The sequence below is a fragment of the Rhineura floridana genome, chromosome 2 (genome assembly GCF_030035675.1).
Source record: "Rhineura floridana isolate rRhiFlo1 chromosome 2, rRhiFlo1.hap2, whole genome shotgun sequence".
In the NCBI taxonomy this organism is placed as follows: Eukaryota; Metazoa; Chordata; class Lepidosauria; order Squamata; family Rhineuridae; genus Rhineura; species Rhineura floridana.
Genome location: NC_084481.1, coordinates 224,569,299 through 224,584,894, shown reverse-complemented (window position 1 = coordinate 224,584,894; position 15,596 = coordinate 224,569,299). Strand labels below are relative to the sequence as shown.

Sequence of the window (15,596 nt, the reverse complement as noted above, 5' to 3'; positions counted from 1 at the left end):
ATTCCGTGTCCTGCACTCGGACAACTGAGAAGAGATCCCGGCCCTCTTCTGTGTGGAAACCTTTCAAGCGCTCGAAGAATGCTATCATATCTCCCCTCCATCTTCTGTTCTCCAGGCTAAATATGCCTATTTCCTTAGTCTCTTCCTTACTGAGGCCCTATTCATTTCCCTACCTAAGTGCGTGAAGGTGTGTACAAATAATGGATTTTATACCTAAGCTGTGAAGACCTTGAATTGGGGGGGGGGGCTGCTAGCATTTCCTTTCTCTCGCCAATGAATGAAGAAACTCTACAGGGATGTGTGTGAGAGAGAGAGCAGATCTTTCCCCTCAACTGAAATTAATGGGGGAGCTTCAACAAACACAGGAGCTTTATGTGTGCAATGAAGCTCTAGATTGTGTCAATTGGCTCTGGGTTTCAAAGAAAAGGGGAGGTGTCATTAAAAATAAAAGTGCAGTTTAAAAAAAAAAAAAAGAGATTCCCTTCCAACTCAAGGAAAGTTTTATACAAGTTCTTTAAAAACAAAATCTTTCATTTAACAAAAATAATTAATTAAAATGGCCTATGCTCATTTAATCAGGGAGAGGGAGGGATTGGCTCTATGGAGTTCATACTCTTCCCATCTTTGAACTTTAATTTAAGTTATAATTCATGGATTTTCAATACCACAATCATTGTTTCCATGGCAATAAATTAATGGCATGAACACAGCATTAAGACACCATGACAGAAATGATACAGAAGGAGAAGCACAACTGAAAAAGAAAGAATGTGTGCAAAGGCAGATAATTTTGAAGACAAGAAATGACTCTTTACACATGTCCTTGGAAATGAAGGAAGGAAGGAGTTCAAATAATATATCCACTCCAATCAGCCATTCTCCAGCTTGCCAAGAAAATTTTCAAAACTGCTGGACTAGAACACATCCAGGGGCCAAATTCATCCTGACAGCAAGAAAACTGCCTTTCCTACTTCACTGATATTTAGGCTGGCATAGATGCTCCCCCCCACACCTTTTATCCTCATAACAATCCTGCGAGGTAGGTTAGACTGAAAATCAGTGATTGGCCCAAGGTCAAGACTCAGCCAGCTCTGGAGCAAAGGGGAGGCTTGAAATTTGATCCTGGTTCTCTCTGGGTGAGATCCCCATTCAAACCACAACATTACACCTTAAACGCAGGCTTGTCCAATTCACCTACAGTGTGTGTGTGTGTTGTGGCAGCGGGATGGGGGGCAATTTAAAGAGCAAAAGGAACACGGAGAGGGGTCCTGAGCTAGAAATGGAAAAATCTGTCAATTTTTGATGATGATTATGATGATTTTATGCCATTTATTATTTGCTTTCCATGAGGCAAAGTGATTTACAATATAATAACATATATAAAACAATTACATGTATTAATTGTTAAAACAATTGCATATATATATGGAGAAGAGAAGACTGAGGGGAGATATAATAGCACTCTTCAAGTACATGAAAGGTTGCCACACAGAGGAGGGCCAGGATCTCTTCTCGATCATCCCAGAATGCAGGACACGAAATATTGGGCTCAAGTTGCAGGAAGCCAGATTTCGACTGAACATAAGGAAAAACTTCCTGTTAGAACCGTACGACAATGGAACCAATTACCTAGAGAGGTAGTGGGCTCTCCAACACTGGAGGCATTCAAGAGGCAGCTGGACAGGCATCTGTCGGGAATGCTTTGATTTGGATTCCTGCATTGAGGAGGGGGTTGGACTTGATGGCCTTATAGGCCCCTTCCAACTCTATGATTATATTTTAGATAGATAGATAGATAGATAGATAGAGACAATTTTGAAGGCAACAAACAGAACTTCACCCAAGCTTGCTCTGGATCCCTATAAGGATTCCGTTAATCACCTAAAAATATATGCACGTAATTGTGATTAACAAAACAGAAGTTTTTATTGTAATACCAAAACGTTTCGGCTTCCACCTTCATCAGCTGCTAACATATAAATGCTGTTACCAAGGTGGCAGTTACAGAGCTTTGAGGATGGAATGCTCAGAGGGGCTTCATTTGCAGAAGCTAAGTAGTGGTGGTACTGTCCTCCAGGTTCAGGCCATGTGGTGCCAATGTGTCCAGAGAGTATATCCAAAAGTTCTCCCTTTTAGTCAATGCTTCTGGATCTGTTGGAATCTCTATAGCTGTTATAGGTAACTCCAAGAGTGTTAAAATGTTTTGCAACTGGTTGCTCCACTTTTTTTTGTTAAGATTGCCGATTTGTGTGCGTAGGTCAGTTGTGGTTTTTCCTACGTATTGGATATGACATCCTGGTCTTTTGCATTCGATGACATAAATTGTAATTGGCAATCTTAACAAAAGAAGTGGAGCAACCAGTTGCAAAACATTTCAACACTGAGGGTCACAGCCTGTTGGACTTTTTTATAACAGCCATAGAGATGCCAACAGATCCAGCAGCATTGACTAAAAGGGAGAACTTTTGGATATACCCTCTGGACACGTTGGCACCACATGGCCTGAACCTGGAGGACAGTACCAGCATCACTCAGCTTCTGCAAATGAAGCCACTATGGGCATTCCATATATATAAACAGTTCAAAAGAACAGCAGCACATACTCAAAAACAATTAAAATGCAAGGCAAATACCAGCTGGGACAAACCTTTTAGAAGGCTTGTTGAAAGAGGAACGTCTTTAGAAAGTGCCAAAATGACAATAGAGAAGGCACCTGCCATGGTTCCCTCTGAGCCCTTGGATTCAGATCAGGAGTGGGAGGCTGTTGAGGAGGAGGACTCAGAAGGGGAAGGGGGATGAGTCTATGCAGTAGGGCCCATTTGATGAAGCCCCCCTTCTGCCCCTGGACACCACAGACCTGACAAGGGAGAAGACCCATAGAATGCCCCTTCCCAGCCTGTGGAGGATGAGGGGGGCTCAGGGGCAGAGCCTGCTGTGACAGAGTGGGAGAGTCCAGAGGAGGAAACGCACACAGCAATGTCTCCCGGGAGAGGTGACACATCAAGAGAATGGAGGAGGCTGGTCCCCCTCGGAGAAGCGCCTACTTTCAAGCCAGGAATGCTCTCAGGGACAGGGACTCTCGTGTGTAGCTGGACATCAATGCTTCTGTTTAAAAGCTTGGCTGGTAGGGGGGACACTTGTTGAGACACCTTTGCTGCTCCCGTGCAGCCTTGGAATTCTTGCTACTGCTTTTGGCCTTGTGAACCCTGGCCCTTGAGCCAAGAGCAGACTTATTCCTGCTAACCCTGCGCCTGCTAAGGGCTCCTGTACCTGTCTCTTCCTTGCCTCTGAGTCTGTACCGTTCTTCCTTGCTTGTAAGTAAGTGCACCTGCTGTTGTGTTTCAGCAGGAGCTGGGACAGCGCCTGCCTGATATGCAGCAGAAGGGAGTTCGAAAAGGTAGGTGCTGCCAAACTAACAGCCGATTCCAACATTCTGCAGATTGCAGAATGGGCCTCCTGATAGGATGGTGTCTGCAGGATGCCCTCCCCTGCAGAATGCAGTGATCATTAGGGATGTAAGGGATGAGGCGATCTTTTAAGTATCCTGATCCCAAGCTACATAGGGCTTTGTAGGCCAAAACCAGCACCTTGAAGTTAATCCAGTAGCTAATCGGCAGTCAGTGCAATTCTTTCAGCAGTGGGGTAATGCAGTGCCAATATTCCACTGCAGTGAGCAGTCGAGCCACTGCATTTTGCAGTAATCCAGCCTGGAGGTTACCAGTGCATGAAAGACAGTGGTCAGGCTATGCTGGTCCAGAAATGGACAGAGCCATCTTACCAACCAAAGCTGGTAAAAGGCACTCCTAGCCACTGGGAGTCACCTGGGCCTCTAGTGACAGAGTTGGGTCCAGGAGCACCCCCAGCAGGGCCGGTTCTAAAGGGCGGCCAGGTTGGGCACTGGCCCAAGGGCCCCGGAGCTACAGGAGCCCCTGAGGGGCCCTCCGCTCCCCTTCTGTGATCAGCACTCCCCCCATGCCCCCCACTTACCTGTCAGCCGGCTTTTTAGCATTGCCCTTAATGAAGATGGCGGCCGCAGCTTACCTAAGGTACTGAAGCCGCTGCTGCCATCTTAGTTGATGGCAGAGATGTGCGCATGTAGCACGGATGTGTGCCATCAACAAAGATGGCAGCGGAGGCTTCATTCCTTTTAGGGAAATCACAGCCGCCATCTTCATTAAGGGCAATGGTAAAGACTAGACAGGTAGGGGGGCCGTGGGGGGCGAGCGGGGGCCCCCGCATGTACGTGCGCGTGCACACACACACACACACACCGGAGTGCCAGGGCAAGCTGATGCCCAAGGGCCCCCGCATGCCTGGAGCTGGCCCTGACCCCCAGACTACAAATCTGTTCCCTCAGGGGGACTCCATCCAAGCAAGCAACTGACCAATCGTCTGGACTCAGGAACCACCCACCCTCAGCACCTTCATCTTGCTAGGAATCCGAGTCAGTTTATTGGCCTTTATCTAGCCCACCACCAAGTCCAGGCACCGGTCCAGGCCTTGCATGGCCTCTCCTGATTCAGAGGTTATTGAGAAATACAGCTGGGTTTCATCAGAGCTTCTCACTTTTCTGGGATCACAATAACAGGACGGTAACTATGATCTTTCAGAAACACATTCTTCCTACAATGCAATCCTATGTGTTTTTTTTACTCTGTACGGCAGTAAGTCACATCAGGTTCAAAGGGGCTTACTCCCAGGTAAATACCTCCAGAGAGGCATTCAGATATTATGCACAGCCCCTTTTGAGTTCTATTTCTTGGTCACACAACAGCAGCCTTCCCCAACCTTGGGCTTGCCAGATGTTTTGGACAATCAACAGACTGTTGGCCACTGGTGATTAGGGATGGGCAAATCAGTCGATCTCAATTTCTTTCGGTTTCTCATTTTTCCAGTCTTAAATTCAGTTCTCCACATTTCCACATCAGTTTGCAATTTTAAAAAGGTTCTGATTAAAATTCATCAGCATTTTAGTGTGAATTTCTCCTATGTACACATTTGTACACAATTTTGCCTAAATGTACACTTTTTTTGCAAAGCAGTTTTCACCAATGCTTTTTTGTATGTTACTTTCACCAACATATGCATTTTCATGCATGCTTTTGCCCTAGTATGTGCATTTTTGTACACATTAGTTTTGGGAAGAACTGCACTGCAAAATTTGGAGAAGTGCAAAGTTTGAAAGCTGCCTGTTTTGGTTCACATTGTGTTTTGGAAAGTGCAAATTAGACAGTTTGCATTTAAAGGGAATTGAATTTCTCCCCCACTCCTGTGATAGATAGATAGATAGATAGATAGATGAAAAATGGAAATGGACTGCCTTCAAGTCGATTGAGACTCATGGTGACCCTATAAACAGGGTGTTCATGGTAAGCAGTATTCAGTGGTTTACCATTGCCTTCCTCTGAGGCTAAGAGGCAATGACTGGCCCATGGTCACCCAGTGAGCTTCATGGCTGTGTGGGGATTCAAACCCTGGCCTACCAGGTCATAGTCCAACACCTTAACCACTGCACCACACTGGCTCTCAGATAGATAGATAGATAGCCACATTTTATTACCTGTGCATAGGCAGGACATGATCCACAGGTCTTGCTTCACACCATGGGCTTTTTGGTTGCTCTGCATATAAAACTGATGACTGGCAGTGTAAAGTCAAAGGGGAGATATGACCAGAACTGGACCATAACATGCTTGGGCTCGCTGACTGCCTTACAGTGGCACTTTCCGAATCACTGAAATTGCTGGGAATGTTGTAATTCATCATAGCAGGGCTGTAGAATGTCATAGCAGAATACTCATGCCTGTTTTCCATATAAGAGGATGGAATGTAAATTGGGCTGTGCTCTACGGTCAGAGCAGACTGGCTGCAGCTGAAAGGGACAGGAGAGACGAGCTCAGAGATGGAGCTTTTCACTTCTGCTTTGCTACATCCAAGATCTTGAATTGGTGGCAACTGAGAAAATTCCTTGTGAGACGATGCACAGAGGGACATGCTGGAGCCAGATGGATGCCAAGTGTCTCTTCTTCAAACAGTCATCCTGAAATATTTAATTTGAAAAACAGAAATGTTAACATTGTAATATCTCTCTCTCAAGGCCGGCACCAGAGGGCAGCCAGGTCAGGCCTTGGCCAAGGGCCCCTGGGTCCCCTGAAGGGCCCCTCCTTAGGGTGGGTGAGTAGCGCTCCCCTCCGCAACCCACAGCAGCGTTGGCTCCTGACCCTGCCACAGATCATGAGAGGGAGCTCCCAGCCCCTCCCAGCCCCCCCTGCTGCCATGCAGGCCCATGATGCCTGCCTGCATGCCCCACCTACCTCTCCCTTGACGTAAATGCTAGTTGCGCTGTGGGCACAAGCCTGCCATCAACCAAGATGGTGACCCTAAGGGGCTGATGATGCCCCTGCCGCCATCTTGGTTGATGGCAAGGATGCCATCAGCTGCCATCTCGGTTGATGGCAGGGATGCCATTGGCCACCATCTTGGCTGATGGCAGGCATATGTGCACAGCGCGGGCAGCATTCACCGAGGGAAAGGTAGGTGGGTGGGGTGTGCATGCGTGCGTGTGCCAGGGCCCGGGGCAGGCTGGGATCTCTCTCTTTCTGGCTACATGACATGGGCATAGGGATGGAAGGATCTGTCTGTTTTGGTTCATTAATTTTTCTCATTTTTCAAATCTTAGTTCACATTTCTGCAGCAATTAGCCATTTTTTAAAAAATCCTCATGAAATTTCTTCAGCGCTGTCGTGTGAATTCCTCTTATTAAATACATTTTGTATGCACTTTTGACTAAAGTAGTATATGCCATTTTTGTCAACATTGGTTGCAACAGTTGAATAAATGCAAATTTCAAAGGATAGCTATGTTTCGCTTCTCATATTGTTTTGGAAAGCATGAATCTGACAGATGACTATAGATGAGAACTGAATCAAATTTCTCCTCTATCCCTACTCTGGTCTAGGAATGTGACTGCAATTCTGCCCTTGCATCACCGGATTGACCTTAGCTGATGAAACGTTAACAATGGCTTGAGTTCTGCCAGGAAGCAAAGTGAGGCAGCCACCTCAAGTAGCAAAATTTGGATTTCCTTAAGAATGGCACTGTGGGAGCTGAGCAGATCTGGCACATAGACAATAATCCCCTGGGAAGTTTCCAGGCATTTCAGTAAACCAATGGATTGTGACCAATGTTGCTTAGTTTGGGAGGGGGGGTGAGTGAGCACATATACACCATTGTGAGAAATGTCTCCAGCCAACCTTTCTTGGGCCAAATAGGCCATCTATCCATGCACAGAGCAGCTTTCATCAGCATGCTGGCTGTAGACCATCCTCATCAGAGATACTCTGCCCGTGGTTATTCCTGTCCTGGTCACCTTCCAGATTAGACTACTGCAATGTTTTGCCCATGGGGCTGCCTTTGAAGACTGCACAGAAGCTTCAGTTAGTCCAAAACACAGCTACTAGGTTACTACTAACTGGGGCCAGCCAACCAGAACATATCTTATCAGTCTTCAAAGAGCTTCATTGGCTTTCAGTGCATTTCTGAGCATAATTCAAAGTGCTGGCGCTTACTTTTAAAATCCTACATAATTTAGGACACAGATACCCAATGGGACATCTTCTACCTATATGCCAAGATCTTCATCTGAGGCCTTCCTCCAGATGCTCCCATCTTCGGAGGTAAAACAGGTTGCTACCAAACAGAGTGCCCTTTCAGATGCGGTGCACCACCTTTGGAATGCTGGCCCTAGGGAGGGTTAGCTTACAATGATTCTCAAGTCTTTTCAATGCTAGGCAATGCACAAGTCTGGGAATTCCTCTTTTCCCAAGTCATTGGCCCCGTTCATGCATCATCCTGCACCAAACCATAGCTTAGCACAAATGAGCAAATTTGTGGGCTCCTGGAGAGGAGATTGTGGCTGCTTTGCTCTGCCCTGGTCATTTTGCTGCTGTGCTACACCGAGTGGTGCTATGGTTTGGCTTAACATGTTGTCTGAACCCAGACAAACCACAAACTGTAACCAAGGTTTGTTCTATGGTTCACAGCTTGTGATTTGTCTGGGAGAATTTAACAATGGGCCCAGTAGTGAGAGTAAAAGGGAGAGGGCGGGAAAAAGAACAATGTACACTTCCTTGAGCTCCTTGAAGAAAAGGTGAGACACAAACTCTGTAAATAAGTGAAAGGAAGGGAGGAAAAGGCATAATATGTCAATCTCTTCGTCTTTCTCTAATTTGACCCTCTCTTCCACCCTCCCTTCTCAGCCGTCCAGGGGTCTCTCTCTCTCTGTCTCTGTCTCTGTCTCTCTCTCTCTATCTATCTATCTGGGACAAGTCTCCAGTAATTTGCCTCTTATTCTTGCTTCAGAATTGCCTCTTACTCTGCATTTTCAGTAAAAACAACAACACAACCCACCCATGTCAAAGAGCACTACCCTAATCTCTTTGTTCTTCCTGGGTACCTAACGAACTGGACTGGCTCTTCCATGGGACATCAGGTGTGGCATGGTGTTGGAGGACAAAGTTATAGGTGACATGTGCCCTGCACTCTCTAAGCTAGTCTGATGCCGTCAGGCACCATGGGGGATGATGACCTGTCACTGGTGTTGAAGTGAGGGATGGGCAAAGCTGTTAACTTTGGTCCCTCTCAGCTTTTCATTTTTCCACTCTTAAGTTCAGTTCTCCATATTTCCACATCCATTTGCAATTCTTTTTGAAGTCCTAATGAAAATTCATCAGCATTTTAGTGCACATTCCTCCTAATACATACATTCTTGTATGATATTTCCCCTCATATAATCTCCCTAATAATGATGCATGTTATGCTGTTTTCACTAATATATACATTTTAATGCACACTTCACCCTAGTGTATGTGTTTTGCACACATTTATTTGCTGGGGAACTGCATTGCAAAATTTGGAGAAGTGAAAATTTTGCACAATGGCTGCATTTCAGTTGGCATGTTGTGAATGAGGTAGATTTGCCTTTAAATGCAGACTGAACTGGATTTCTCCTCTGTCCCCCCAAGTTGAAGTACAGTTCAGCTGCCAGTCTGGCTGGCTTCTGTATGTGGAATGGGAAGGTCGCCATCTTGTCCTTTGCCTCAGGCAGCAAAATATCTTGGGCCAGCCGTTCTTAAAATAAACCCAGGTTACCAATGCTACCCTCTAGCTTGCTCTTGTATATTCGGTAAAATGCACTTATTTCTGGCCCAGCTCTACCAGGTTGCATCATCTGGCAGAACAGAGACAGCAGAGCAGAAGGAAGAGGTTACCCAAGCAGTAGAGCATTTCTCCCTCAAACACTGTTGTTGTTATATGCCTTCAAGTCGACTACGACTTATGGCAACCCTATGAATCAGCGACCTCCAATAGCATCTCTTACAAACCACCCTGTTCAGATATTGTAAGTTCGGGTCTGTGGGTTCCTTTATGGAATCAATCCATCTCTTGTTTGGTCTTCCTCTTTTTCTGCTCTCTTCTGTTTTTCCCAGCATTATTGTCTTTTCTAGTGAATCATGTCTTCTCATTATGTGTCCAAAGTATGATAACCTCAGTTTCATCATTTTAGCTTCTAATGATAGTTCTGGTTTAATTTGTTCTAACACCCAATTATTTGTCTTTTTTGCAGTCCATGGTATCCACAAAACTTTCCTTCAGCACCACATTTCAAATGAGTTGATTTTTCTCTTATCCACTTTTTCCACTGTCCAACTTTCACATCCACACATAGAGATCAGGGTATGCCATGGTCTGAATGATCCTGACTTCAGTGTTGAGTGATACATCTTTGCATTTGGGGATCTTTTCTAGTTCTCTCATAGCTGCCCTCCCCAGTCCTAGCCTTCTTCTGATTTCTTGACAATTGTCCCTCAATCATACGTGTTCTAAAAGAGCTTACTCCCTGAACATTGAAAAGTAAGTTTCAGGTGTATATCATGTGTCCTGAGGAAGTGTGGTAACAACAGATTCTTCCATGGGATTTTCTTGGAAGGGTTCATCAGTCTCTAGATGAGGAACCCATGGCCCTTAACAGGTTTTTGGACTACTATTCCCATCATGCCTAACCAGTGGCCCTGCTGGCTGGGGCTGATGAGAGTTGAAGACCAACGAGTTGGAGGGCCACAAGTTCCCCATTCCTGATCTAAACCTTGGGTTGTTTTCTGCCTGCTTGATTAATTTCAAAACCTAATTGTGGTGGTGGCGGGGTGGGGAGGGAAAATAATATTATAAATGGTCTTTCAATATACACATATCTCTGGTTGTTTATCTTCTTCCCACACTTATTTTCCATGAATTTCTAAGGGAAAGACCAAACCAACGCATTCAGTTGACCCACAACAAACACACTGGGCTAAATTTAGATGTTGTTCTCTTTGACCCAGCGAAAACACGCACACTGTTCTCTTAATATCTTTGACCCTTACTGCCAGAGGAATTACTTTGCAGTTGCACGGTCTCAAAAACAACGATTACTGTAAATTAGTCATCACAGTCCTTAAGCCAGTGGAAAGAAGCACAGCTTTGTTGTAAAAGGGAACCTGGCAACCCATACTGTAATGATTCTGGGTCCACAGACAGGCAAGCAGAATGAGGAGCGGCTTGAAACAACTTTATTCACCAGAACATCTAAGACAAAACGTGTGGAACAGCCTCTAGGTCTTTGGGAACTGCCTGGGTTATGTGAGTTTAGGACAAGTCCTCCAACTACCAGTTCTTAATACTAAGGGACTATCTCTAAATACCATGGACTGCGAAAAAGACAAATAATTGGGTGTTAGAACAAATTAAACCAGAACTATCACTAGAAGCTAAAATGATGAAACTGAGGTTATCATACTTTGGACACATCATGAGAAGACATGATTCACTAGAAGCATATTAGCGCCCTCCACTGTGTTGCCCTCCTCGTTGCCATCCATGAGTTACTGTCAAACATTGCAGATGGACACAAGTGGGAGAGCTCTATTATGGCCGTGTCCTGTGCGAACACCTATCCGCACTAAATACTATCCACTGGACACAGACAGTGGGAAGGAATTCCTGCATCCCCCATCCCTCCCATAGATTATCTGGTGGCTACTTTCAGAAACAGAGTGCTAGACTAGAAGGACCTTTGGCCTGATCTTGCATGACTCTTCTTATGTTCTTATGTTCCTTAATGTTCAGCAACATAAGCAGGTCTACGAGCTTTACAGTTCCATCACCATTCCACTCTGGCACCTATTCTTGTTGCATGGATTGCGGAATCGTGAATCAGCCTGATCAGAAATTTGGTGAAACAGGAGCAAGATAATATTCTTCTTGGGGTGCTTCAAAGTATCCATTCACAAAGCAAGTTACATGCACACTGTGGCAAATAATGACTTGGTAACTAGTTGCTGTTTTATCCACACTTTATTTTCCCTTGTACTTATCCTTGCCATCCCTTTAGCTGCAGAATAACCTAATCAGACATTCTTTCTGCTCAGATGGCTAAATGCCAAGAAATTCAGTCAAATTTGAAATAGTTGTTTGTTTTTACATGCTTCTCCCACTTTTCCACCAATGGTCTTCAGCAATGCTTAAACACACCATTGGTTATTAGCTAGAATGCCCTATACACTTCTTGGGATCAAGCTCCTTGAAGAATGTTCTCTTGTTACGTGAATCTGCCTGTTCATGGAAATCTGCTACTATGCCCTGTTGCCTTCTGGGACCAAGTTAGTGGCATTAAGCGAGACAATTGTTTTCTGTGGTGGCCTCCCCCCTCATATATGGAACGCTCTGGCCCAGGTCATCATTCCCTTTGTGTTCCACCGACACTAGAAAATGTGCCCTTTTCAACAATCTGCTGTTGCTTCATGTATTGTTTTGTTAGTGCAGCTCTTTGTCTTTTTGCTTTTAGCTCTTGTTTTTAGTTTTATAAATTTGACGGTTGCTTTTTATATTCAATTTTTGTTTCAACAACTCCTTGATGGAGGAGAAAAGCAAGGCATAAGTTTTTTAAAATTTCATAAATAAAACTTGGCATTAGAGGGCAGCATTGTCAGGAAAAAGTGTATCGCACCCCCAGGGGGTGCATGCACCCCAGGTTAAGAACTACTGGAACCAGAACCCAGGGCTGACCCCAGGTATGCCTGGGCCCTTGTGCATCAGCTTTCCCTGGGCCCTGGTGTGTGTGTGTGCGCACATACGCGCTCAACTCCCCACTCACCCCCACCTACTTGTCACCTGTCTTTTAGCATTGCCATTAACCAAGATGGCAACCACGGTTTCCCTAAGGGGATGAAGACTCCTCTGCCATCTTGGTTGATGGCATGCATGCGTGCTACGTGCGCGCATCTCTGCCATCAACCAAGATGGTGGCAGGGGCTTCAGCACCTTAGGGCAGCCTTTCCCAACCAGTGTGCCTCCAGATGTTGTTGGACCACAACTCCCATCTTCCTGACCATTGGCAATGCTGCCTGAGGCTGATGGGAGTTGTGGTCCAACAACACCTGGAGGCACACTGGTTGGGAAAGGCTGCCTTAGGGAAACCTCGGCTGCCATCTTCATTAAGAACAATGCTAAAAGGCAGGAGACAGGTAGGTGGGGTGAGCGGAAGCTCCTGCCCTGTGATCCGTGGCTGCTGCTGCGGATTACAGAAGGTGAGTGGAGGGGCCCCTCAGGGTCCCCTTTAGCTCCAGGGGCCCTTGGGCCAGTGACCTACCTGGCCGCCCTTTAGAACCGGCCCTGCCAGACCCCTTCCCTGAAGAGCTTATCCTCACAGGGCCAAACTACATGTGACATGGGAGATCTTTGGTTGGATCACTCAGCTTTTTCAAAATCTTGAAAACTGCTGCAGGGGGATCAAACCTAGGATGTGGCAACAGCACTGTGGGAGGAGAAAACTCTACAGAGGGGGAAAACAGAGACTCCTATTGTGCCTATCTTTTCCCCTGAATAGGACCAACAGCAGCTTCGGGAGGATGCTGATTGGCTAGCACCACCGCCCTTATCAAATCTCCATCCCACTGGTCTTTGACAAGGAATGGGGGCTAAATTTGATTAAGTTCAGTTCACATTTAAAGGCAAATCCACCTAATTTTCACTTTCCAAACATTATGCCAACTGAAACACACCATCTTTTAAAATGTGCACTTTTCCGAATTTTGCAAAAGTAATGTGGAAACATGGAGAGCTGAATTTAAGATTGGTAAAATGAGAAACTGAAAGAAACCAAAATGGGCAGATTTGCCAATCCCTATCTGTGGCTGCCTTTCAGTATTTCAAACAAGCAAACAAACCAACAACATAAAATCTAATCATGGACCTCCATTTTGGCTCTCCACGATATTGGGCGGGGCTAGCCTTTGTTGATCTTCATCCTGGGATTAAAGGGTTCTCCACTCTCATGTGGCAGAAAGTCATCACATAGGAGAATGGTCCTTCTGTCTGGAGTAGGAATGGACAAATCTGTCCATTTTGGCTTCTTTCAGCTTCTTATTTTTCCAATCAAGTTGAAGTTTCCACATTTCTGCATTACTTTGCAATTTTTTAAAACAAAGTCCTTGCAAAAAATCATCAACATTTTAGTGTGAATTTCTCCTAATATCCATATTTTCACAAACAATTTTTTGCAAGGAACTATAATGCAGTTTGAATGTTATTTGCCCTAACATATGCATTTTTACAGACCCTTTCCCCTAATATACCCATTTTGGGGTTGCAGAATATTATTGCAAAATTCCAAGAAGTGTGAACTTCTAAGGACAGCTATGTTTCAGGTCATTTATTAGTTAGTTCATTAGTTCAAGTTCCTTAGTTTATTAGTTCATGCTGGGAAAAACAGAGGGGAGTAGAAAAAGAGGAAGGCCAAACAAGAGATGGATTGATTCCATAACGGAAGCCACAGACTTGAACTTACAAGATCTGAACAGGATGGTTCACGACAGATGCTGTTGGAGGTCACTGATTCATTTGGTCACCATAAGTCATAGTTGACTTGAAGGCACATAACAACAACAACATTAGTTGAAGTGCAAATTAAATTGTGAACCAAGCCAAACTTCTTCCCCATCACTAGTTTAGAAGATATGCTGATAGTTTGAGAAGCTCAGGAAGGGAGGTGGGATTGAACTTCCAAGGCACATCGCCCCTTCCCATCGTGTGATCAAACCACTGGATTCCTGCGCCATGTAAGAACTCTTTATTAAGAACTCCCACTTGCAGCCCTGTCTGCCCTCTATTATCCACACCAGTGTATCATCATCTTTCCCAGGTGTAGCCACCAAACAAATTATTTTGGAACATTATACCATAAACTGCCTCTAAGTATGCAGAAAGTGCCTTTCCTTCACCACTGATCAACTGGTTACAACATTTGGGGCTTTTTAATTTCCAGAAAAAGCAAGTAAGAGGAGACAGGATATATACCCTGTGGAATTCCCTCCCCTTAAATATTAGGCAGGCGCTATCTCTGTTATATTTTCAATGACTTTTGAAGACTTTCCTCTTTCAACAAGCCTTTTTAGTTGAGACCTATCCCAGTCTGCGTCTGTGTTGGAATTGCTTTTAATATATATTTTTTAAAAACCCTTTTTTAAACAATATGTTTTTAACCCTTTTTTAAAAGATGTCTTTAAAGCTTTAAAAAAAAAGTTTTTTTAAGTTGTTTTGTTTTAATGTATTTTAAGGTCTGTTTTTATGAGGTATTAAAGTGTTTTTAGTGCTTTTGTTTGCAGCCCTGGGTTCCTGCTGGGAGGAAGGGTGGGATATAAATCAAATAATAAATAAATACAAACTTTTGCATGGCATGGAAAGCGTGGGTGGATAAAAGTTTTTCTCCCTCTCGCATAACACTAGAACTCATGGACATCCAATGAAGCTGAATGTCGGGACAGACAAAGTAAAGTACTTCTTCACACAGTGCATAGTGAAACTGTTCAATTTGTTCCCACAAGTGACAGTTTTGGTCACCAACTTGGGTGCCTTTAAAAGAGGGTTAGATAAATTAATAGAGGATCAATGGCTACTAGTCATGATGGCCATGTTTGACTTCCACTGTAAGAGACAGCATGCCTCTGATACCAGTTGCTGGGAATCACAACTGGGGAGTGCACTGTTGCACACAGATCCTGCTTGTGGGCTTCCCATGTGCATCTGGTTGGCCATGGCCACTGTGAAAACAAGATGCTACAGTAGATGGGTCTTTGGTCTGATCAAGCAGGATTCTTCATAGATTCTTATGTTATGTTCAGATGGCAGGACCCTGTGTAGGTCTGAGATCTAGCCTCATTTTCCTTTTCAGAAACTAAAAATTACCCCACATCTCCCTTTAAAAAAACTTTTAAAGCTTTTGTAGCTTATGGTAGTAATGTTTCTGCACCAGCTTATGTAGTTACTCCATACCTGAAGATAGTTGCTTACTTCTACCACTGTGCATCATTAGATGTAGCTACTGATGGAATAAAAAAAAAAAGCTTTGAGAAAGTTAACAACCTAGAATGAAAATGGAAATGGACTGTCTTCAAGTCGATTCCGACTTGTGGTGACCCTATGAAGAGGGTTTTCATGGTAAGCGGTATTCAGAGGGGGTTTACCATTGCTTTCCTCTGAGGCTGAGAGGCAGTGGCTGACCC

The 15,596-nt window shown here is 44.6% G+C and overlaps 1 protein-coding gene across 4 annotated transcripts in view; it reads right to left on the bottom strand.

The window, feature by feature from the left end:
• Window positions 1-15,596, bottom strand: part of ESR2 (estrogen receptor 2) — a 96,070-nt gene that overhangs the window by 71,338 nt on the left and 9,136 nt on the right. For all 4 annotated transcript variants that reach the window (XM_061612368.1, XM_061612369.1, XM_061612371.1 and 1 more), the window contains exon 2: window positions 5,561-6,040. In XM_061612368.1, the coding sequence (XP_061468352.1) occupies window positions 5,561-5,994 (434 nt within the window). In that variant the 5' untranslated portion in view covers window positions 5,995-6,040. The remainder of the gene's footprint in view (window positions 1-5,560; window positions 6,041-15,596) is intronic.